The sequence below is a fragment of the Tachysurus fulvidraco genome, chromosome 23 (assembly GCF_022655615.1).
Source record: "Tachysurus fulvidraco isolate hzauxx_2018 chromosome 23, HZAU_PFXX_2.0, whole genome shotgun sequence".
Classification (NCBI taxonomy): domain Eukaryota; kingdom Metazoa; phylum Chordata; class Actinopteri; order Siluriformes; family Bagridae; genus Tachysurus; species Tachysurus fulvidraco.
This window is the reverse complement of record NC_062540.1, coordinates 16,361,639-16,386,250: the sequence shown is the minus strand read 5'-3', so window position 1 is coordinate 16,386,250 and position 24,612 is coordinate 16,361,639. Positions and strand designations below refer to the sequence as shown.

At 39.1% G+C, this 24,612-nt stretch overlaps 2 protein-coding genes across 7 annotated transcripts; both read left to right on the top strand.

The window, feature by feature from the left end:
- The first annotated feature begins 660 nt into the window (after positions 1-660).
- Positions 661-18,294, top strand: LOC113658163 (La ribonucleoprotein 4). 4 transcript variants are annotated; one of them, XM_027170401.2, is made up of 17 exons: positions 661-1,422; positions 9,240-9,366; positions 9,459-9,587; positions 9,705-9,789; positions 9,874-10,010; positions 11,019-11,122; positions 11,230-11,340; positions 11,423-11,476; positions 11,567-11,776; positions 11,936-12,039; positions 12,730-12,771; positions 13,455-13,658; positions 13,863-13,914; positions 14,013-14,171; positions 14,393-14,517; positions 14,710-14,908; positions 15,237-18,294. In XM_027170401.2, exons 1-17 carry the CDS (start codon positions 1,297-1,299, stop codon positions 15,633-15,635), a joined length of 2,367 nt encoding a protein of 788 aa, XP_027026202.1. In that variant the 5' UTR covers positions 661-1,296; the 3' UTR covers positions 15,636-18,294. The 4 variants fall into 4 exon arrangements, with proteins under 4 accessions (XP_027026202.1, XP_027026204.1, XP_027026201.1 ...); XM_027170403.2 differs by having other exon boundaries at positions 13,452-13,658; positions 14,396-14,517; XM_027170400.2 differs by having other exon boundaries at positions 13,452-13,658.
- A 768-nt stretch (positions 18,295-19,062) lies between these two features.
- Positions 19,063-23,426, top strand: asb8 (ankyrin repeat and SOCS box containing 8). 3 transcript variants are annotated; one of them, XM_027170685.2, is made up of 4 exons: positions 19,063-19,218; positions 20,642-20,825; positions 20,903-21,007; positions 21,168-23,426. In XM_027170685.2, the coding sequence occupies exons 2-4, from the start codon at positions 20,697-20,699 to the stop codon at positions 21,867-21,869; spliced, it is 936 nt and encodes a 311-aa protein (XP_027026486.1). In that variant the 5' UTR covers positions 19,063-19,218; positions 20,642-20,696; the 3' UTR covers positions 21,870-23,426. The 3 variants fall into 3 exon arrangements, with proteins under 3 accessions (XP_027026486.1, XP_027026485.1, XP_027026488.1); XM_027170684.2 differs by having other exon boundaries at positions 19,074-19,231; XM_027170687.2 differs by lacking the exon at positions 19,063-19,218 and adding an exon at positions 19,280-19,645.
- Positions 23,427-24,612: the final 1,186 nt, after the last annotated feature.

The window sequence follows — 24,612 nt, the reverse complement described above, 5'->3', positions numbered from 1 at the left end:
TCTGATAATGCAGTTAATGCTCAGAATGTTTAGTTGAAATATATGCACTTTCATCAGTATGATATTTGAATATGTAATTGCATAACTATAAGGTTATTAACTAGACTTTCTGTAAAGGATTCAGCCATCTGTACGCTGTAACTGTGGCTCTCTGATATAATGCATGGATTATGCAGGAAACTGGTGAAGGAATTATCTAGTTTTTAGTGATTATAGACCACATTTTATAATTATAAGAGAATAGACTGGTTTATTTATAAATGGTTTAATCTAGCGATGTGTGATCTATTTAGACACCTAAAATCTTTATCAATTACCCTTTATCTATTCACCCTTTGTCACAGATCTTACTACAAAAGCATTGATTTTAAATAAAATATATCTTATATGTTTATATATTTGAAACAAAATATATCTTAGAATATGTTTATATATTTTAAATGAAATATATATTATAATATATTTATATATTCTCATAAAGTCGGTATGGAAATGACTAATAATATTAACTGTTCATCATTTGGAGAAAAATAAACAAAACGCACTGAGCCGTTAGTAGGGCTTTTATTTTAGGAAATGCTTCTGACAATAGTTGATGTTAGGGAGGAAGACAAATGCATGTATTTATAAATATAGTGCACTACATATCCCAAGAAAAAGCTATTTGTTCCTATGCTGTGTAGGGCAACTAGGTAGGGTGTGTGGTGCAATTTTGGATTGGACCTTTGTTTAAAAAACGGTCGCTGTTAACCGGAAGTTAAAGGGAGTCTTCAGAGGGCATCAAGAGGTCGCGGTGGAAGTCGGGACGGCGGCGGATCGCATTAATGTCTGCCCGCTCGTAGGCAAAGTGCGTGTCCCCTGCGTGTCCGCTTCGGATTGTCCGTTTACGGAATGAACTGCACGGCATCGGCGCTTGTGTTGTTTGCGAGAAAGACCGTTTAGGATCGAAGTTGGAGTTTTTCGCGCTTGCTTTTCGTCGTTCGTTTCACAGCCAGTTTGAGTTTGCTGCATATTATCGATGCATTGATAGTCAGCTAGCTAGCTAGCAGGACAGCTAGCCTACGGTGGCTCCTAGCCTGAGCTAGCCAGGTAGCGCGCGAGCTAGCGTATGTCTGAGAATTAGCCGAGGACGTAAACGCAGATAAACACGACATCTGAGTGCTGCTGATTGTGATCGTTAGTTAGTTAGCTAGTTACTTAGCGAGAGACAAAAAGGCGGTCACACACGTGGGAGAGGCCGGAGAGAGAAGGACGGAGGAGGAGAAGAAGAAGAAGAAGTGACGAAAGGAGCGGCCGATGAATTCAGACCAGGGCGGAGAGCCGCTGCAGGAGGAGGCCGAGCCGGGACTGGAAGCCCGCGGGGAGGCAGAACCGGGACCAAGAGCCTGTGAGGAGGTCGCGGCTGCAAAGGCGGCCAGTATGGTGAGTCAAAGGCCTGGCGTTTAATTTCTCTAATGTTAGCTCCTGTTCCCTTCCTTACCTCTCAGCCTTCACCACCAAATGACAAATGAGCGTTTAAAAAAAGCTCGTGTATAAAGTGTACCGTGTAACACTTAGCCGTGTTAGCCTAAATAAGGCTAGGTATTAATTCGGGCTGACTTGCTAACACGGCTAGCTAAACGGTCATGGCGTCACTCGCTAGTCAGGTTATCGGGCTTTGCTTGCTAGCCTGACTGTCGATGACTCATTTATTTTTTGTCGTGAACTTTAGACCCTAAATAAGACCCCTAGTGTGTACGTTTCATAGTTTACTCGTCGACTCGCACACAACGTGTTGCTTCTGCACACGTTCATGCGTCACTTTTAATGAATTAAACTGCTAGCAGACGTCTAAACCTTAGCCGTAGCCGTGTTGTTCGGTGCTCTGCGCTTCTTTTTGTTTTTTTTAAACTACAGTTTAATTGCGTACTCGTTTTAATTTGTGAGCAGGATTGTCAACGACACGACTATCATTGTAGGTAATCATTTGGCTTGTGAGTTACCTAGCTAAGCTAAGAGGGTAATGTCAGATCGGCCATCGTTAGAGGCCTGTAAGATGCTAATAAAGCTTTCCTGAATCGATCATATCTCTCATGGACTAACTCAAATTTAGACTAATTATTCAGAACGATAGATCTTCGTATAATCAGATATTTTAAAGCCTGGGTTTTATTGCTGTATTGTGATGTGGATGATTTCATCACTTTATTGAAATCTGCTGTGTGACCAGGCCTGAGGTGGTTGTTGTTGTGGTTTTTTTTGTTTGTTTGTTTTTTTTTGTTGACTAAATGCTGCAAGTCCCATTCAAAACAACTTCATTTAAATTACAGGAGTCTTTTAACACCGACTCGGTCGCAATTAAAGGTGATCGTGAGCAACAGCTGTTTTTGAAACGACTTTTTTTTTTTTTTTTTTTTTTTGGAGCAGGTGCTTGCTTACAATTGCGCCCCCACTGCCATGTGACGTGGTGCCGGCTACTAAATATTTCAGCATCACAAGCTGGAGCCTTGTGCTGAAAAGAAAAAAAAACAGGCTGATTCTCTAAAAATTAATTAGTCCTGACTCGAAACGACTGCAGTTTTGTTTATATTCGGGTGTTGACTGGTGTTGGGATCAGTGGCCTTGCAGCAGAATGCATATACTATTTGGATTCACGGTTGAATATCACGAGATGATGCTTCATGAATCTGCACTTCTGCTTTTTTTTTTTTAAAAGAGCAGCTGAGACAGACGTCTAGGTCACAGTGTCTCTTAAAACCTTAATGAGTTAACATCAGGACTAGTGTTGCCTCGGGTGTCTCGGGTGATGTACTTACTCATTACTCAATACTTGTTAAATAAAGAGTAAGAAGATGCAATTTTTGATTTAAAAAAAAACAACTAAGATGAGTAGAACATGAATAAAAACACACCAGAAACTTAAAGACCACCGCTTAGGTGTTTAGTTCACTAAGAGAACCTGTTTGAAACTTGCTTCCTGACGACTTTTTTTTATTAGAACACTAGATCCAGGGGATAGGGCTTAATTAACGTTGGTGGGAATCACTCAATGTCAGACGCAGCTAACTGTTGGACACCTAATCTTGTGGAGTGTGGTGGTGGGGTACAAACAAAACTAATCTAACCTAATACAACTTTAAATAGGCTGGCTCTTTGTTCGCTTATCTGAGATAAATGAACACACTATCGGATTGTCTGTTGATGCAATGCGTTAACACGTGTTGGGATTTTGCAAAGAAGAACTCTGATAGCACAAGGAAGAAAGCTACTGGAAAACCTTTCTCGTCCGGGTGACGCTATATATTATACGATTCTAAACCGTTACTCGTCTACAGTTGGTACCGTAAAATAACTGTTAACTATAACTGTTACTCGAAGCTCTGTAGATGCAACTGATTATTGAGTGGAGAAAAGTGTTACTTTTAAACGCTCGAGTGCCATGGGTGACGACATGGCGGTGTGAGCATGAATTTCCTGTGTGAGAGCACCCCATCAGACCTGTACTGATCCAGGTTGCTTTTATCTGATCGTACTCAGCCACTGCATTTCTTAACAATCTTTAGTTGGTTAGAAAAAATGGATTAGTACAGATTAGTAATTTAAGCCTCAGATCATGAAAGTGAATAAATGTATGCTTTACGTGTCACACAGCACCTGTAATAAACACATTTATTTTATTTCTTTGTCCGGATGTGCTCTTTTCTCTGAACAAACAAATCAGTTTTTAGCTTGAGCCGGAGTAATAAGGCCACATTTTCATTTATCTATTTCTGGCATCTGCTTTTCAAAAGTCATGTCATCACTTCACTGGTCAGACCATAAAAGCGCAATGAAAGGAAATTATATATGTGTGTGTGTTTAAACACCCTTTTTTGACCGTTCTAGTTTTCTCTGTAAACTCTGAAAAATGTGTGTTACAGAAGCAACTCTAGAAAACTATAGAGTTGCTAGCTTTTTGTGCATTTGTTTATGCAGCATTCTAAGACATATCTGGGGTGTTAAATCAACTCGCTCATATCATATACAGAAATTTCAAGCACATTGATGTGAGTTTGTCACACAGGTTTTTTTTTGTGTGTCTGTAGAGTCTAACCATTAATTAGCAATGTACCCCTGTTTGTCTGCATATTCTGCATAGGCTGCGGCGAAACCCTTTCCACTCCGTTAAACCCTGAAATTGTAGGCCAGTCTGACACAAAGCAGGAGGCATGTGTAACGGGGTATAGCGAATGCTGTACATGAATGAGTGCGCTGGAATTTTATAGGGTCAAGTATAAGCTGTTTGAGAAGCAACAACGTGTCCGATGGGAATTTTGTGGCAAATTAAATCGGTGCACTCTGACAGAATACTGGTTAATAGCTCGTAAGTCTCTGATTTTTGTTGCAGCTAATGGACCGGTTTAGAAAAATACACTCCTAATTGACTTTGGTTAAGTAGTTTTTGTTGGCTACATGCTTAACTCTGTTTAAACATGATTCACTTCAAGGTTATGTGGTCACACCTCATCACCACAGAAACAGGAGAACAAAGCTTGCCAAGCCACTTGCTGCACTACTAGAAGTCTGCTTTGTAACGACACCTCAAGCATTGTCAGCTTGTATGCGGAGACACAAAGCATGTCAAAATAGTGCCAAAATCTAATGGAGGGAAGAAAAAAAATCGAGATTATGGCATGTGCTATAGGTAAAAAGTGTTGGGCAAGACTTTCTAAATAGTGTATAGACAGTGGCTACATAACACTTAGACATGTTTATGCAAATATAAAAATACCTGTGTTCGCTGCAAACCTGATGGTCAATTGGGTTTATTTTAAGCAGTGTGAAGTCCAGGTCTGAAGCTTTCAATTGGTCTTTTGCTTGTAGCATTTCTTTATTTAACTCTAGTTTGTTAAACTTCAAGCTATACCTTAAAATATGTCACTGCTGCACTTTGTTAGAAATGTCGAGGTTTGAAAGGAACTTCCGTCTCATCCACTCTTGGCTTAAAGGTGCTGTTTTTTTTAAAAAATGTATTTATTTTTATTAAATTGCCTTCCATGAAGTAGAAATGAAACACGACCACGATTTAAGCGAACTTACTCAAAAAGTGGGTTATAATAAGTGATTATCTTGGTGTATCGAGACTAAAGTGGTAATCTTTATTGAGGAAATTTTCATAACTCAGTTGAAAAACATTATTTAGAAATGACTGCAAATGACCAGGTAATTGTGGATTAATCCGTAAAGTGTATCCAACATAACTGCGAAATCAGCTTTCGAAGCCTATTCGTTTATTGAAACAAAATGAAGAAAAAAAAATCAGTCCAATAGAATCTTTTAATTAACAACTTTGTTTAAAATGGATCCCGTCAAAGCTCGTGTTACTCAAATCTAAGTGTCATATAGTGAAGAAATTGAGGCAGAAATTTTAGTCCATTTCTCCTGAATTTCTCAGTGGGCTTTGAGTTGGGCTTTTCAGCTCTGATTCAGCAAACACTGTTAATTTTTTCTTAAACACTTAATGCCACTTTTTTTCTCTCTCTTCGTTTTCTTCACTTTTACGTCCAGGTCATGTGTGTGAATCTCTCTGTCATCGGAGTCTCTCTGTCTGTCATCTGTGTGTCTCTGACATCATAAGTGTGTAAGTGTAGAAGGTGCTATAATCATTCAAGCATTTCTGGGATTTTGTTACAGCACGTGTAATTGATTCTACATGCTGCAAATTTGCTAATGTTTTAATGCTTATATTGGTAAATATTGTGTAGCTATAAACTAGTCTATTTGGTGTAGTTACATGTTTTGTACTGGTTAGTTACCTGCTGACTGATCATATGAGATGTATTTTCAATTTAACCCCCTGGGGATTAAACTCAGTTTTTAACAAGCCATGTTGGTTTTGCAAATTAGACAAAAAAGGGCGAACAAGTTTTAACAGTCTGTGAAACCGTTCTCCTTTTTGGACTTGCCCTGTAAATATTCTCTGGTCTAATGAGGGTCCTTCCGCTGAAATACTTAAATACATGTGACTAGCTCAAAAACTGAATTCAATTTGACTTGATCTGATGCAGTTTGTGCAGTGTTGGATCGTTCCTTAAATATTGCATCAAAAAGTGAAACATAACACTAACTTTTTGCATTATCGCTCATTCTTCTGAGATTTGACATGCGTATATAGATATATGCTTTTACTATTACTTCATTTGCATAAATGGTACAAAATTGCATGCTTGTGTTCTTTGTTTGTGTAGTCTGTAGCACCCAAAAATAGTTTTAAAAAACACCTACAGCCAAACTACCATGGAACTGAAACGGCTTTAGCTCTGGTGCTTTTTCGTTATCTTAAAAATAATGCTGCATCATTTTCATAGAATAACAAATGTTGATTTCACTCAAATGGTTTCTGAGCATTATTCAGATCCTGTTCTTAGTCACTAGCAAACACAAAGGTTTTTGTTTCTTGTCATTAGAGTATCCGAAATGTGCGTAAAATGTTATCGAACAGGAGCGGTGACCACCATAATTTACAGTAAACACAGGCCATTTTAAAATTACAGAAAGAAGCACTGCTATGACTGAGTTTGTCATTAGAACTTAATTACTGGCTCGGTTGATGGGGAACGTTTGTAGTAAACATTCTCCCATTGGACACAGCAGGTTGTTTATCCTTATTACATCTTAACGCTTTGACCCTGTTAAAGGTGTTTGGTGCTCATTGTACTTTTTAGGTCATTTTGACATTCAGGCTGTTGTAGTCCAGAGTTTATTGCTATTGGTCTTTTGAATGCCCTTTTTTTTTTAATCCCATGACCGGTTCAAAGGACCTGAATTAACAGCAGTCGGGGCTCGGTTCAGGCGAACTTGTGAGCGGTCCACAACAGGTGCAAAAGATGTCCTCAAGTAAATAGCATGAATGCTTAATCTTGGTACATTACTACTTATTTTTACTTTTGTGATGCTGGGGAAATCATTACTATTGTTACTGCTGTATAAAAACCAGACTTTCACATGACTGGAGTGCTGTAATTAAACTCAGCTTTTTGGTAGAAGGGCTTACACTGAGCAACGAGGAAGAAAAATGGCTGCACATCTCATTCTGACCTTCAATGTGAATGTTTTAATTTTATTTATTTATTTACTAAAATGCCTCCCAGTTCACAGCAATTTTTGCATGCACTGCCAAAGAAAACAAAACAAAAGAACCTTTACACAGTTTAGAAGGAAATCATGTGTGAACGTGGTGCACATGCCACCGATATACCTTCCTTGTTAGTTCTCAGATGGCCCTTTTCCACCGAGGCAGTTTGAGTGCTGGTTCGGAGCCAGAGCCTAATTTAGAACCAGTTCTTTCTTTTTCTACAGCCAAAGCACCGGCTCTGAACCAGGAAAAGTGGTTCTTAAGTAGCACAAACGATGCTGGCCTAGACTTAAGAACCGCTTGTCTCAAGGGCTGGGGGCGGGGCTACCGTTAGCGCATTTGATAGTGTACCTTAAGTTTACTAATGTTTAATACACTTTTACTTTACCACAATATGATCAATTATCAGTACACATGATAGTAGGTAGCTACATGCTAAGGCTAACTTTTTCTGTGTTAATGATAAAATGTTATGTACTTTCTCGATTACAACCTCAGTCTATAGAGACTACACGGAGCTGCACGTACACGTTGGATTCGCCACATTTGGATGCCAATGTAGGTTCACAAAGCCATGAGCATTACCAGTAAAGCAACATCCGCCATTGTTGATGTTTGTGTTTGCCGCTGCTGCACTAACGTTGCTGGGAAACGTGACATGTATACAGTGACGTCAGACTCTGCTCTGTGATGGCTCTCAAACCGATGGAAAGGCAAACCGGTTCTTAGAAGGTTCGCCAGTAGAACCAGCACCCGGTTCTTTTTGGTGGAAAAGGGGTAAAAGTAGGTGTACAATTGAGAGACTAATTTAATTTTGAAAGTGCATCACTTCGGTTTCATAATCTGATGTTCTTTGTTGTTGGTTTCTGACCACAGCACAGCTTGGGTTCAGATTCTTTCTTAGACCAAGTGACGCTGAGGTGTTTTCACAAGCCCCGGTACCATTCCTGATGCACTTGTATCACAGTACCATTCCCACCCTTAGTTATTTTAGTGATGGGCCATCCTCAATCAGCATTGTCTCTCTTGAGAAGTGGGGGCTGTTGCATGCTACACAGCAAAAGATGTAAACTACAGCCAGTACCTCTGTACCTGCAAGGTGACACTCATGGCTCTTACCTGATAAAATCATGAAGATAAACTAGGAAATGAATGTAGCTTTAAATGATTTACCTTTTCAGTATTATTTTTTAAAAGTGAGGCCATCAGTGTGTTCCTTCTATTCTAGCCTTCATTCTAATCTAACCTTCGTTCACTCCTTGCAATTTGAGTGGTTATTTTTGTAGCTTGTTTAAAAATGTAATGGTAGTATTCAGGATTATAAAGGGAAATGCTGGGAATGGCTATCTGCTTGCTGGTATACTATTTTATCTTCCTAGCGAATAGTTAGTATAAGCTGGCTCTCTGTGGGCTTCAGCATAGGAGGGGGTTCTTACGCAATCAGTAATCTGCTCCATCAGTTTAGTAGAAGTACCACTGTGCACTATGTGACTCTTCTCCATCTGTTTATTGGTAACAGTTTACCAAAGCTGGTGAAAGATGATACTCTTGTTTTATAGTTAATGTTTATTCCATTGTCAAACATTAAGGGGTAAAACGAGGCTCTTTTTCTTCATTTCAATGTTACGTGGCTTGTTTCGCAGTCCTGTTTTCTATCATTTTGTATACAATATGCTTTTTCCCCAGTCCTGTTAAAAAGCCAGAAAACCACATTTTAATTAGGTAATATGTCATCTTTGGCCTTTATTTTTTTCCACACATTATCTCACCATGTCCACCAACGAGTGAGCTGTGCCATGCCCATGAACCGGTACTGAATTTGATTACCATGAGAGCTGAACCAGGAATATGATTGAGCTGAAAATACTACTGGCTCCCGATTGGTTAAGAGAGATTTTGGAAATCCTCCAGTGACTGCCTTTTTTAAAACTTTTATTCATCCATTTTCTTATTAATTTTGCAGACATGGTATGGGTGCACACATGCGATTTGCAAATCACATTTTACAGAATAATCAGATAAAACTAGACTGGAACCTGTATCACCTTCATTTATCAGGAATGGGAAGTGTGGGAGAAAACAGAATATACTCTCATATCTTACTCTAATGGGCTGTACATGTGACTGCCGTGTTGTGTGTGTCCAGGTGACCTCGAAGGGAGCAGGTCTGAACCCTAATGCCAAAGTGTGGCAGGAGATGCCTGCTGTGCCCAGTGAGGCTCCTGTGGATGCCACCGAGGCTTCCCCCTGGTCCCAGTCAAACATAACCGAAGGTAACGGTTTGATCAGAAATGCTGTAAATATTATAGTGAATAATGGTCTATGCTATGTCCTAGGCTGACTTCACCTTTTTCTCTTTATTCAGAGTCGCCTGGAGGTAAAACATACACACCTGGCTTCCCAGTTCTCGTGGACGGCAGCACCACGGCTGCAGCAGACGGTATGGTCAACGGCATGGACCCACCTGACTCAAACCCTCTGACTGGGTGTAATGGTCAGTGAAACACTTCTATAAAAAAAAAAACCTCACCGTCGCATCACAGAGTTGTTCTTGTACTTGTTGGAATATAATGGATACAATCTGCTCTATCTGCATGTTTTTCTTGTACAGAATCCAAACTGTCTGAAGATCAGCCTCTCTCTGCAGAAAGCTTGCGCGAGTCTCTGAAAAAAGAGCTGGAATTCTGCTTCAGCAGGTACGGGCAACATTTAAAGGTTTCGAAGCCAATTTTCACCGGGTTGCCGAATGTGCATGTTTCAGCTATTTCTCTATTTGACAGGGAGAACTTATCGAAAGATCTTTACCTGATTTCTCAAATGGACAGTGACCAGTTTGTGCCAATATGGACTATTGCCAGTATGGAAGGAATCAAAGTGCTTACCACAGATTTGGATCTTATCTTGGATGTGTTGAGATGTAAGTGGGTCATTTGATCATTGTTCTATATAGATGGTGGTGGAAGCGGGTTGCATTTTTAGCAGCTTGTTTATTAGACAATGCTATGGTGTGACAAGTGTAACAAGTTACGCTTAAAAATACATTTAGTAAATGCATTATTAACCTCCTGTTTTGCAACAGTTAGTTGTGTGCAACTCTATCAAATTCAATGTCAAACAAGGACAAACTCTTTACTATTCTAACAATAAACATCTTTATCCTAATGCTGAAATAAACTTATGCAGCCTACTTGTTGCTTGCTATTTTCATTGAAGCCACTTTCTTTTCTTTGTTTCTTGTTTATCATTTCACACATCATCATAGTGTGCGGTCATTCATTCACAAACTGTTCGACCCAGTCTGACTGTCCGTAGTGTAATTTGGCCTTGTAATGCTTTTAGAAGGTGGCAATTTTTAACTGTACAGCAAAAACAATTTTCACGAGTCTGAGATTGCACCGACTGGACAGCAGTCAAACTCTGAATAAAAGCATGACGTGTTAGAAATAAAAAACGACTTACAGGCAAAACGTTCTGTTTAGGATAAAGCAGCTGCTGAAGCTGACTCATGAATTTAAAAAACACCTAATAGGTGTGACCTAGGCAGTTTGGGTGAGAGCGTGTCCTCCAGAAATGTGGTCTTGTAGGAAAACAATCAATAACCTGAAATGTATTTTTTTTTTTTTTTTTTTTTTTGCTATACCACAGCAATTTATTAGGATTTTATTTTATAGCAGCTATAAACTGTGACCTAATCTGAAGGCTTTCTATACTAAAGACTAAGGAATTTGCGTCTTCACGTTTCATTCCTTCCAAAATGTTAAAATTAACACACTTTATTAGCTTCAAGTCCCTGTGAACGTGTGAATGCTATAACATAACCATAACATAGCCTGATTAAATTCAACAGCGGTGTCCTATAAAAGGTGTTAATTTGAAGAGCTAGTTGTGTGACACTCTTTAATTTGCTTGTGCTTGCTCTGCTCAGCATCTCCTATGGTTCAAGTGGATGAAAAGGGGGAGAAGGTGCGGCCAAATCACAAACGCTGCATCATCATTCTGCGAGAGGTTCCAGAAACGACCCCTGTGGAGGTATTAATGTTATGGATGTGTGGGGGGGGAAATCCATGGTGTGTTTGACTACGCTTCATGGGCATCTACTTACACCTCTGGTTTGGTGATTTGGGGTTTTTATTTAGGAGGTGGAGGCCTTGTTTAAGAACGACAACTGTCCGAAGGTCATCAGCGTGGAGTTTGCGCACAACAATAACTGGTACATCACGTTCCAGTCGGATACGGATGCTCAACAGGTGAGTCTCGATTCAAAGCGTGTTCAATTTCTCACAAGTAACACTGTTTTTCTTCATCTTTAACTCCTGTTTTTTTTTTCAGGCATATAAATACTTAAGGGAAGAAGTCAAAACATTTCAGGGAAAACCCATTATGGTGAGTGTAATTTGTGTTCATTTAGATTTACAAACGAAAATTAATTGCAGAAGAAATTTGGCCTATTGGTTCTTGTGCTTTTGTTCACAGGCCAGAATAAAAGCCATCAATACTTTCTTTGCAAAGAACGGTTACCGCAGCCTGGACTGCAGTGTCTATCAGCCGCAGTCTCACACACAGTCCCAATACAGCTCACCACTCTTCATGCAACCTATATACAGCCCTCAGCAGCAGTATCTCTACGGCATTGTCCCACCCACCTGGACTCCATCGCCAACTCCATATTTTGAGACTCCTCTGGTGAGACCTTGATCATATATACGTCGCATCAAAACGTCGTGTGTGTGTGTGTGTATGTATGTGTGTGTGTATATGTGTGTCTGTGTGTGTGTGCGCAAGTTTAAAAAACTACAATTATTTTCCTACGGTATGTTTGCTGACACATTGACTTTTTCACAGGCACCTTTTCCTAACAGCGGGTTTGTCAATGGATTTGGCACAACTGCACACTACAAAACTGGTTCAAATTCTCTCAACATTGGCCGCCCTTTCAACAGAAACCGGTTTGTCATTTTGAAGTTCCTTTATCTAGACGTACAAGAGGTTGCGAGACTACACAGTTCACTGTTTTGCACTGTACCGAGTGCAATATGATTATTGAGCATGGGTTTTTTTTTTTTCTGTCTTGAATTATTTCTGTAACTATATTACAACTCTTAAAGTATACCTGAAGAGGTGGACAAGTTATAGCCTTAAACTAGCCCACTTGGCCAGAAAAACCTGCCCAGGCTTTTGTTCTGGTTGCCTGGAAACCTAACGGATGTGACTTAAGTGGTAGCTTTTTTTTTTTTTTTAATCCTTGTTAGTAAGCAGGAGGGTTTATGACTGTTTCATGGTGGACTATGCTTGATTATCAGGTCAGCAGTGCCTGGTAATTAATCTGCCAAGTAAAATCTTCCACATGTCGACTGATGTGTAGCACAGCATGCAGTTGTGGTTGTATGCCTTAAAGCTTCACCACCAGCATGAACAAAGTTCTTCTCCCCAGATGCCATTAGCATGTAGAGAGAGAAAAATTCACACACACGACTCAATCTGCTAGACACATGCTTGATTTGTCCACCCATTAACTAGTTGTACGAGTGGGTGTTTGGGTTGTTGTTTTTTTAAATTTTATTATTGTTATAAAAAAATATAAATACAACCTATAAGTTTTACACTCTTTTACCTGTCTTTTTTTATTGTCCCCACAGTGTCCCACTCTATTCAAGAAAGAATGTAATAAATGCCTTCAGGTACAGCTGTTGCAGTTCTACAAATATTATTTGTCTAGTCATCACTCCGTCCTTCTCCCGTCTCAGAAATAACTCGACCATCCAATATGTCAAATAAAAGATTTAGTTTTTGGCATGTTTTAAGAAATCTTAACGATTTTACTTTGCATTGATGCGGTAATCAACACCAATCCTGATTTTTAGTATTATTTGACTCAATTGGCCAACATTGTTTTGATTGTAATTAGAAATTTCTGTGCAGTAATGTCTTTCCTTTATCATTATATCTAATGTTTTGTCGGTGTTACTGAGCTTTAAGAGGAAGTGTAACCTTCCTGTAACCTTAATGGGCCAACGACATTTTTTTGGGACAAAGTATCTCCCTGGCCAGTGTATTAACATTTTGACTTGAAGAGCAACAAATTCTAAAGTCTTGTATAATGGCATATTAATTTAAGTGGAGTTAAGTCAGCACTCTAATTCACACCATGTGTAGTGTTAGGAAAGGAATTTTGCTCTCTTGGAGAAGTCAGTTAGCCCACTGCCAGAGAATAGCTTTCTGACCAAATGCCATTCCATACTTGCTTGCAAACATGATTTTATTTTTATTGTGGTTAGTGCATGCTGCCCCAGTAAATAGTTTATTGTCCCCTGTGCAAGTGCATGGTGCAGTTGTATTTCATACAAACTTGTGTTTGAAGCAGGAACCACGTGAAGCCCCAGACGAGAGTGAATGACGGACTGGCCTCCAACGTCACCCCTGTGTCTGTGGTAGACGGTCTCCGCAGTTCACAGCCTCATGCCAACAGTAGCTCAGTGCTGGCCACCTCAGAGCTGAGCTCCCCTTTCCTACAACTGAACACCTCCACTGAGCCAAACGATGACAGTACTGTGGCTGGACGGGGACGGTATGATCTCATGACTTTATTTTATAACTAGTGCCACTTAAAGTATGAAACTTCTTCACATTAATACATGATTTATTCCTAAAAAGCTCTATGGGGGGATACAGAAATAATTAGTGCTATTATTGGTACAGGATACGAGTTTATAATTGACTGAATTTGACACACTGGAAACTGTAATACTGAACGATAATCTTGTGTTTACAGGAGGAATACATACAGAGCAACGAGGAGGAGGAGAGAGGACGAACGAACCATAGTAATGCACATATTCCGCATATAGGTTTTGGTTTATTCTTTTATTATAAGGTTTTGTGCTTTTTATTTACTTTTTTTTCTGTGCGTGCTCTTCTGCAGAGGCCAGTTCCCCTCACTGAAGTTAAGGTGTCACAACCTAAATTTGACCTGGCTCCTTCTAATTTCCCTCCACTCCCTGGATGCTCAGGCAGCCCACAGGGAGAGCCAGTTTTAGAGAATCGCATGTCTGACGTAGTGCGGGGTCTCAACAGAGATAAGGTGAGTTCATGCTTGTCTTAAGTACTTGGTGTTTGTGCGTGTGAGAGCTCAGGTTCTACGTGTCCGTGTTGCTGTAATAAGCTGCCACGTCTCGTTACTCTTTCCAGTCCCAAGAGTGGAAGAGATTGTTTTCTTGCTTATACACAGGTTGAAAAATCCCTGGGAACCTCCTGGCTTATGAGAAGTCCTTAGATTTGATTTTGTTGTTAATTTCTCTTCAGCAGTCAGACTCAAACAAAGAATCCACTGTGAGCGCAGCTGCTCCGGCCTCTGAGGAGACGGTCCCCAGACCCGCACTGACTGCAAGCAAACCCACTGTTCATGCTGCAGACCCTGCTAGCTACAGGTATGACTGAGAACGCCAAGACCTTCAATAATGTTGATTCTGGGGTCTATTCATACACATTTATGGCCCCTTACTTAATTTTGTTTATTATTAGCTTTCACTCTATATGAAGTTCAAACTTTGTTATATTGGGTGACTGTATGAACACACCACTGAATGATTTATTTATTCTATTTTTCCTGTGCTTCTTAGCGCAACTGCAACCCCTCAGGAGAAGAAACTGGATAAAGCTGAGCCCTTGGTCCATACAGACATGCCTGTGAACTCAAGCACCCCCTCGGCCATTCCACAGAGTCCGGCTCAGCAAGCTCCCATCTCTAAGACTCCACTGAGTCCTGCCACCCCTGCAACCCCTCAGGCCAACGCTGGCCACTCCAACCCCGCCCCACTGGTAAATGCATTCATCGTCTACAGAACTTGGATTGATTATATTGCACACCTCAATCTTCACGCTCTGTTCAAATTCTGGTCAATCTATGTCCTAAGGTTTAAAAATGATTACTCTTAAGTTCTTTGGTATTATATGCAGCACAAGTCTTTTACACTATATGGTTGCATGTTGGATTGGAGTATGTTGCCATAAAAGCATGCTATTGGCTAAACACCTGATCAATGTTTGACACCCTAATTTGTGTTTCTGCTCATTCTTTAGTTTCCATTTGCCTAATGTTAAGCTCGGGACTTATTTTGGGCTTCATAAAATGTTTTCTTATTTTTAGGAGCCTCGGAAACTGAGCTATGCTGAGGTGTGCCAGCGCCCCCCCAAGGATCCTCCTCCTCCTCCTCCACCACCACCTGTGGTCAGCCCCAGTCCTGCCAGCTCTACCTCACAGCCTCTGAGGGAGCTGCGTGTAAATAAGGTGGACGAGCAGACCGGCAGCAGCGAGAAGCCAGAGCGGCCTCAGGATCGTGGGGGGGACTTTAAGAGCCGGGAGGGCAGGCCGGCTCGCGACTCGCAGAGTTTCTACCGTAGCAACGGCCCTCCCAGAACCAGCACGGGAGGCTTCAAACTCCGTGAGCAGCAGAGGCGTCCTCAGTTTACCCCTCGCACTTCACCCCAAGGAGCCTCCAGACACACTGGCAAAGAGCAGAACATCCCCCCTGTATCGCCAAAGTAAAGACTAAACCCATACAAATGTATGAATATATACACATATACATATATATAAATATATATATATATATATAAAGAGATGAAATATAAAAAAAAAAGTTTAAAAATCTAAAATAATAGCCACCTCTTTTGCCTGGAGCACATCCACAGGAAAATCTCACGAAATGACAATGCACTGATGGAGACATCATGGTGTACGGGCATCAAATAATTGAAGCTTGTTGAAGGAAGTCATCAAATAGGAAAAAGTGCGCTTCTAAATGTGACAATGCCCCTCAGAATGTAAAATCTTTTTATTATTTTTATTTTATTTTTTCCCCTTCTCATCCTCCTTCCCCACATGAGGGTGTTTTACCAGGAGGCTGTGAGACTGAGGGCATCATAACAGCCAAGCGGTCAGTGCTGTTGTTGAGCTGAAACAATGACGGTAGACTGCAAAGAACATATGCACTAAGAAGAAAAGGAACATGAAATACTGTCATGTACCTATACAAAGATATCACTTTGACATGCAAGGATTCTACTAACATTACCTTTTTTTTCTTTCTTTCTTTTTTTTTTTTATTCATTCATATTGGCAGGTGACTGGGAATGCGATGTTATGGAGTGAGTAAAAGATGTACATGAACTTTGCTCTTTGATTTAGCAGTAATGTTGAATCAGTTTTGGGATTTAGATCCCATTTAGAAAATTCAAAGCCTGCTTCAGTGCATTGGCAGATAGCTAGGAACAGCAGTGAGGCTTGTGTTGATCTGGATTTTTGCATTCTTTTTGCTTGACATGGCTGATCTAAGCTCACCAAATCAGAAGAGCTGACGTTTAGAAATGTCTTAAGACGTTTGCTTGTGGATCTTCGGTAGATCTTCATATACATCACTTCATGAGGTTGGAGCCTGCCAATTATAATGCTGGATCACTGGTTTGCTTTTTTTTTTTTTTTCCTCGCTCTTTATTTTCTTTCATTATTATTTAGTTAGATCGTGTAACCAACAACCTGTGAAAAATCACTATCAGTCAGGTACATAGACACTCAAGTATTTCGTCATTTCAGTTGTTTTATGTTGTTTTTTTCGTGTATTTTCCCAAAATTGCTTCTGAGCAAGCTCAATTTTTCCTGAGCAGTCAGGCATTTGACTGTGTTTACAAGATTGTCAGCTTGGGCTAAGAGGCAGAGATATGAAGCTGCTTTTGGTTGCATTTTGGGCCACAAGCTATTCTTAAAAGTCAGGACCCTCCATATAATGATTAGTAGCTATTGTGCATAGGTGTGTGTGGTGGTCATTTAGGTCAGGAAAACACAAGGCCTATTTTATTGACTAGTGATATCACTACACTATTGTTTCATCTGTACAGAAATTGGTTGATTTCACTGTTAAAGGAAAAAAAAACATTTGGGTTGAATTTTGGCACATCCTAAAACGGCAATTTTTCGGTTCATTCCTCTTTAGCATTGAGAGATGCAAAGCACAATGGATACAGGATGAAAAGCTAAAAGTGTGAGTGCTGTCTCCCCCGCCCTACCTTCGACTAGCAAACTTGTGATTGTCCACAAATCCTGATACAATTGTGTTACATTGCTCTGAGGGCAGTATAGAAATTACATTATTATTTCCCGCTGGTCAATTTAAGCAAGACATTTTGTGCAGACAATTGCAATCTAATTTGAATTTATTTTTTTTATTTTTTGGACCCTGTTGAGTATTGATGGTCTTGGGCATTTTATCATACACCAGTCATTTCATGCAATTTTGAAAGATCAGAAAATTCTTCAAGAAACCTGTCCACATGTTTGTCCTTGATTCTCACAAATGAAACATTCGTGTTGATGTTTAGATGGTTTGCATCGGTGACCTTCTCAAAAAAAAAAAAAAAAAAAATTAAAAAAAAAAAAAAAAAATACAGATCAAGATGCTCTTCGCATCTGTACCAAAACAAGTTGTATGGGCTTTGCTCGCATGTGCTTTCAATGCAGCAAAGGGGGGGTAGAAGAAATGTGAAAGTGAATTGGTGCTGTTAACTTAAAAAATGTAATCAGAGGAAGATGCAGTATTGCTGTTTGGATTTTTTTTTTTTTTAATTGACTTTTTAATTTATTTTAATCCTCTTGCCCGACCCTGCCCTCATTGTCCTATTGCCCTCCCCAGTCTATGTAGGCCATTTTCCTGACTTGTGTACAAAATGACATTGGGAGAGAATCACAGATTTAACATTTGTATATTTTTGAGATTTCAGCAGAGAAAATACTTGACGCATTTACTAGAGGTTTAGTAATGCAGTAAATAACAAATCACTGGGGCTTTTATTGTTTTCTCTTATTTTCATTTTGTTTTCATTAATGAATTTGAGCAGCTAGTGGTTTAGTGTAATGGAACAAAATGCACTAACTTGTTAAAACAAAAAACAAAAAAAAAACTTACTGTCAATGTAATGTGAAATTATATTAGAAGCATAAGATAATGACATTGATGTTGAGCGGCTTGCAGAAATCTACAGGAATAGCATTCTCCTTAATGTTTGGGTTCTCACTGTTAATTGGTTTTAGGGCTGCTGTGGAAAAGGGAAGAATTAATTTAACAATGGATTGAAAGTGTTGGAGATGGCACATTCTAGCTGTCTGCATAAAATGTCATTAAAAAAATAAATTATTTTGTTTTGGCCTTGGAGTTTCACTTCTTTCTTTGGTGTTTTTGTTCTATGTGAAGTACCTGATTTATAAAACTGGGACTGCAGTTTAATTTTTTGTTTAATTTTTTGTTAATGTTGTTTATTGTTGTGTGTGTGTGTGTGTGTGTGTTGCTTCCTGTACTCACACGTCTCGGGCCCTGTGAAGCAGCCCAGGGCCACGAGATGTCTATATTTGGGATCTCGGTATATAAAGAACACGGGAAAGCCATTTTGAAACTAATTATAGCTGTACTTTTGGGTATTTTTAGATAATCAGATATTGATATTTTTAAATACGCTCATAAAAATATAAAGGATCTTGAGAGCAATACCACAGGATCATTCTTTTGTTTTCTGGACCACTTTTACCTGCACGCTTTTTTTGAAGGCATCCCTTTAAAAACACACGCTTCCTACTTCACGTGAACTGTTTTTATAGAGAAATGCTTTCCCAAAATAGTTCCTCCTTTGGTTCTTTTTTTCCCATGCTTATATTTTCTGTATCCTTTTTTTTGTTGAGAATGTTTGTCACAATGCAACAGACCACGTGGATGAAAAGCACAAATGTTCTTTAAAAAATAAATAAAGGAGCTTTTGAAAACATTTTCTGAGCTTAAAAGCATATGGTCTTGCTAGAATGCCAGAAATAATAATAAATAAATCAAATTTCGAATAAAAGCAACTGCCAATTTCCAGAAAGGGGTGGGGTAAAATTATCTAGCCACAGTTGGTTGACCAGTTTTATCACAGTGTGATGTATGTCTTTAACTATTGTGTGTTGTGTAGTTTGGAGTGTTGATCTCTAAAGGCGCGCGTGCGTGTGTGCGCGCCCACGAGAGCGAGAAAGAAAGTCTCCCTTTCTGTGTTTATGTTCATTACGAAAGGCTGCTGCTTTGGACTGATAAACCTGTAAATCTCGAAAGGTATCGCTGATCAGTGAGTTTGTTTGTTTTTATATTTCATACGCCTTTATCAGAGAAATGTAGATAAAAGCTTTTGTCTCAAATCAAAGATCATAATGTATTTGTGTCACTTGTGCTCCATAAAAGGGGAAAACAAGTGGCTCAGATCAGATCAGTCATGTTGACAAGCTAACACCTGTCACAGACATGTATCCATGAACCACTTTATTTCTTCATACGTTTCATATCTTAATAGGATTGTTATCAGTTTGAGTTTTGATTACGTTTGAATTTGACCGAATGACCGAAAGACAGCATAAAAAAATAGTTTAAAGCTGTTTTCATGCATTAGCCGGTTAGCCACGAAGGCTAGCTAGCAAAAACAAACCAAGCTATAAAACCAACATCCAAGCAGCTGAATCGGTGTTTTGTCAGACATCACGTTCAGGTAATTTATTATTTAGGGGTGTTAGTTATCTTAACAGTGATCCAATTAACAAATTGTGTATCGTGGAAAGTTGCTAATAGCAACTGGCTAAGAATGTAAACAGATGTACAGCTAGCTAGCTTAGCTAACTAGCAGTCATGTAGCTTAACGGCTCTGTATTCGTTTAGCTTTTGACTCGTTAATAGTTTTTAGTTATGTTTATAGTTATGGAAGTAATAACTATAAAAAGAGCAAGTCTGTTTTATCTCTCTGTGTGTGTGTAAAAGAGAGAGATTAGCTGTAATTCTGTTCAACAAGCTGTTGTTTTGCTCTGAAGCTAAGCGCCTCCTCAAGCGTTTGCTAATTCTTTCGTTTTCCGTAGTTTAGCCTCATCAAAATACACAAAAATGACAATTCCAGTGTTGTTAACTCTTCAGGGGAAATGTGTGTATATATATAATGCATAAACACAGCGAGAATCTGGATCTTCATCGAATCGGTTTATTCCAATGGAGCATCATTTGTCAACATACTAGATATAAATAACTTTTTATTACTTTCCAGAATTTCAGTAGTGTTAATCGTTTTATTATTATTATTATTATTATTATTATTATTATTATTATTATTATTTCTCAAATGTTTCTGTTTCCACTTAAAAGGATGTACTTGTGTGACATTTGGAACATTTTAGAAGCTCCTTCATTTTAATAATTTCTCCATTTCTATATTTGAATAGTACATGAAAGGATCATTATTGTTGTTTTGCTGCACACACTCCAAACGAAAGAATAATAAATAGTGATCAAAGTTATGAATTAGTCACGAACGTGTGTGATTTCTGAATAATTCTTCCAGGTATTGATGCTGTAAAATTGACAGATGTCTGGTAATATTAATGTTAGGAGTCTATGCTGCTTGCTCGTCATCTCATTTGATCTTGTTTCATCTCATGTCATTTAGTGATTAATTAATGAATGAATACAGTTTTTTTTTGTTTGTTTGTTTTTTTTTAAGCTTGATCAAGACGTAAGGCATCACCCGGCCTGGGTGCGATGTCCTTTTGACCCACATGAGCTCGACTATGTGGTACATCATGCAGAGTATTCAGAGTAAATACTCCCTTTCGGAAAGGCTTATCCGAACGATCGCTGCCATTCGCTCATTTCCACACGATAATGTGGAGGATCTTATACGCAAGGTAACTTTCATAAAGGTACACATGAACTACTAGTGCGTTCATTTTATTTGGAGGTTTCTCATAACTTGTCGTTGCAGGGAGCCGATGTGAACAGGATGCATGGCACTCTGAAGCCCCTGCACTGCGCCTGCATGGTGGCTGACACAGACTGTGTGGAGCTTTTACTGGAGAAAGGTGCAGAGGTATGACAGTTGAGTCAAATGAATCGCAGCACTTTAGGGAATAAATAAACTTAGAGCTGTAGATTTTTTTACCATGATTTATTTCTTCACAGAATAAGATGAGATTCTGACTTTATTTGTCTGTTCAAGACTATTTCCTCATGCTGTATCATGCATACAGGTAAACGCTTTAGATGGCTACAATCGCACAGCACTGCATTACGCAGCAGAGAAGGATGAGGGTTGCGTGGAGCTACTGCTGGAATACGGAGCTCAGCCTAATGCTCTGGATGGCAACAAAGACACTCCACTACATTGGGCTGCCTTCAAAGATAACCCAGAGTGTGTCCGTGCGCTGCTGGAGAGCGGTGCCCATCCTAACGCACGGGATTACAACAACGACACGCCACTCAGCTGGGCTGCCATGAAAGGAAACCTGGAGAGTGTGCGTGTGTTGCTGGACTATGGCGGCCAAGTTCACGTGACAAACCTGAAGGGCCAGACACCCATTTCACGTTTGGTGGCTTTGTTGGCACGTGGCTTGGGCTCTGAGCAGGAGGAAGAGTGTCTGGAGCTGTTGTGCAGTGCTGCAGGGAGGTTGGAGGTGCGTCGGGCCGATGGTTCCATGCCTAACGAGCTTAGTAAACATCCAGAGCTTCTGGCACGCCTCTCCGGCATGATGGCTCAGCCGGCGTTGCTGAGGGATCTCGCTCGCTGCGCTGTACGTAACAGCCTTGGAGTGCAGTATCTCCCCACAGCTGTGAAGCAGCTTCCACTGCCTGAGTCTGTTAAACAGTATGTACTCCTCAGAAACATTGGGCATAAACAAGACAAAGAGGGAGAGGGAGAACAGACTCTCTGTAATGCACTGCAGAGCAATTAGTTATGTAGTTATGTATAATCATTAAAGGCACACAAATCTGTATATTAATATACTTCCAGCAGTCTCTTTAATAGGAACACCCATAGATCTGATCATTATCAGCCAATCACATGGCAGCAGCACAACACACATCTTGCAGGTAGACGACAAGAGATTCTGTATCATGATAGAGATAAATGTGATCTCGGTGACTTTAAAAGTGGCATATTGTTGTTTTCAGACAGGTTGGTTTGAGAATTAAAGAAACTGTTGATATAGTAGGAATTTCAGGCACTCTAATGTTTACAAAAAAAACAACAACTACTAAGCATGTCTTTGGTTAAAACACCTTGAGGCCATGAATAGTACAGCCAGACTTGTTTGAGATAACAGGAAGAAAACGGAATCAGATTCAGAATCAGAATCAGAATCAGGTTTATTGGCCAAGTGTGTTGACACACAGGGAATTTGTTCCAGCTGTTTGTGACTCACAAGCATAGAGAAGTTAATAACACAATACTATACATTTAGCTTGGACTGTACAAGACAAGACAGACGATGTGACGATGCACAGCATGTTAAGTATTTAGGTGACTTAAGGCAACTTTATTACGGGGGGACGGGACGGTAGTCTGGTGCTCGGATGCTAATTGCATAAATGATCATTAAGGTGTTCCTATTAAAATGGCTGATGTTTGCATTAAAGATTTAGTTACCCGCATTTTTTTTTTATTCCTTCTAATTAATTTCTTATCATGTTAAATAATATCAGGAGTACTGTGCACAAATGTTTAAGCTATTGTTACTTCAGGCAAAACTTATCAAAAATCTTTCAATGCAAAGAAGGAAAAAAATGGGTAATAGGATAAAGTATAAAAATTGCTAATATATTGTAAAATTATTTTTACCATGACACTTACTTTGGCCTTTGATTGTATAATTTTAATTTAAAACGAATAATCGCCTCGTCGTGTGGACGATACCATTTTAGTCGAGATCGTAAAATATATTTGTAACTGAAGATTCTTTGAGAAGCCAAATAGTATGTTATTAGACCTTTCAATTAAATATGTACTATCAGATTTAAAAAAAAAAGTATAATTTACAGGCTACAAAATCTGGTGCTTCTCTCAAGACTGTGTTTTTTTTTCTCCCTTTAATGAGAACCCCATAGAGCATGCAGTGTACTTTTAAACTTCATGGTGTAATAAGGACCACCGTCTTACCTTTCTGGGTATATTTGCATAGTTTTTACTTTGAGGGAACAAATCATATACTGGATAAGAGTTTCTGAATGCTTCCTATTGGAGTCTAAATAGATTTCACACTAGCACACTTTTTTGCAGTTCTGAATTTAATAAGCTCATATTCAGTTTAGTTGCTGATCTTTTCTGAGAAACAAAACCCCCTTCTCTGTGTTTCTTCTGTAATTTATGTTTGTACAGCGATAATCTAATTAGAAAATTAGCCAGTGTGATGTTTATGTCTGTATTGTGTGCAGCCAACCACTTTACACACTTTCCTTGTGGAATACAAGTAAAATCCATTCTGCATCATATAAAATAGCAGTTCGGTTCATTCCTGGTGTGTGTGTGTTTCATTTTAAAGTATATGGGGTAAAATCAGTATGGGGTAAGAGCAGCTGTTGGCCAGAAGAGGGCGATATAGGATGAACCACACAGTATATGTCATAGAATAGGTTAATAAAAAATGAAAAAAAAAAGTCTTTATCTCTAACTTGACTATTCTGTATCTTTCCTTTTCTGTACATATCATATAATTAACTAGATGTTTCATTTTAAGCATTACCCCCAACATGGTGTAAATGGGAAAGGTCATGATTTACAGCATCGATGTTAATTCGACTCAATTTTACTGTAAAACTTCACAGCATAAATCTTATCCTGTCAGAGCCAAAACAATAGGCTCTGTCTGGATGTTTTTCCCCATGTAAATTAAAATGGGCTTTCCTCTTGTAACACGTGCTTGTACACCTGTACACAAAGTATAATTTTTTTCATAAGACTATTGTTCAATAAGAATTCATTCTTGTTTATTTCCCCATCATTTGTATTGTGCTTAAGCTGATGTACAAAATACAGGACGTCCTTTTAAAATGGCCACAACATATTGCCCAGGAAGGAAACCGCCCTACGGTTGAATAAAGACCTTTTCTCTCCATTAACATCCGATGTTCTCCACACCTCCATAAGGACCTGAACAAAGCTTGATATTTTCGAAACAAATAAATGTTTCTGTTCTTCAGTGAGAAAACATTTACAGAACGTTTTACAGTCACGGAGAGAGAACGCTCGATAACGTGGACCTTTTATCCATGACACAAAATAAGGATGGCAGTTTCTTAGCAAAAGGAATGAGCTAAACAAATAAAATACTAATTTCAGTTCAGAAAATTGAAAGGCTAATTGTGTAACAATAATGTATTTAAGTTGCTCTATTATTTTCTTATCCGAACTATGCAGAAAAAACCCCACAACCTCAAAACCAGAAACCACTCTGAGTTCCGTGGCACTTTCTTTCGTTTCATTCTGCAACTCTGCACATCCTGATGTGTTTTATTCATGTCCACAAAATTCATTTGTGCATTTAAAAAAAAAACTATCCTACTTTCTTTTACAGGCATGGGAAAGTTGGCACATATCACTCATGTTATTAGTAAAAAAAATATACATTTTTGAGAAACTTTAAAGTGCATCGTCCTCTCTTCTTTTCCCCGTGTTGGGAAATAAAAGTATAGATTTAC

Excerpts from the sequence above, each read along its gene's own strand:
- LOC113658163 (XM_027170400.2), top strand. The coding sequence starts at position 1,297 with ATGAATTCAGACCAGGGCGGAGAGCCGCTGCAGGAGGAGGCCGAGCCG. Across the intron at positions 1,423-9,239 it reads CTGCAAAGGCGGCCAGTATG|GTGACCTCGAAGGGAGCAGG; the intron begins GTGAGTCAAAGG and ends GTGTGTGTCCAG. Across the intron at positions 10,011-11,018 it reads TATCTTGGATGTGTTGAGAT|CATCTCCTATGGTTCAAGTG; the intron begins GTAAGTGGGTCA and ends TGCTCTGCTCAG.
- asb8 (XM_027170685.2), top strand. The coding sequence starts at position 20,697 with ATGAGCTCGACTATGTGGTACATCATGCAGAGTATTCAGAGTAAATAC. Across the intron at positions 20,826-20,902 it reads TGGAGGATCTTATACGCAAG|GGAGCCGATGTGAACAGGAT; the intron begins GTAACTTTCATA and ends TTGTCGTTGCAG. Across the intron at positions 21,008-21,167 it reads TACTGGAGAAAGGTGCAGAG|GTAAACGCTTTAGATGGCTA; the intron begins GTATGACAGTTG and ends TCATGCATACAG.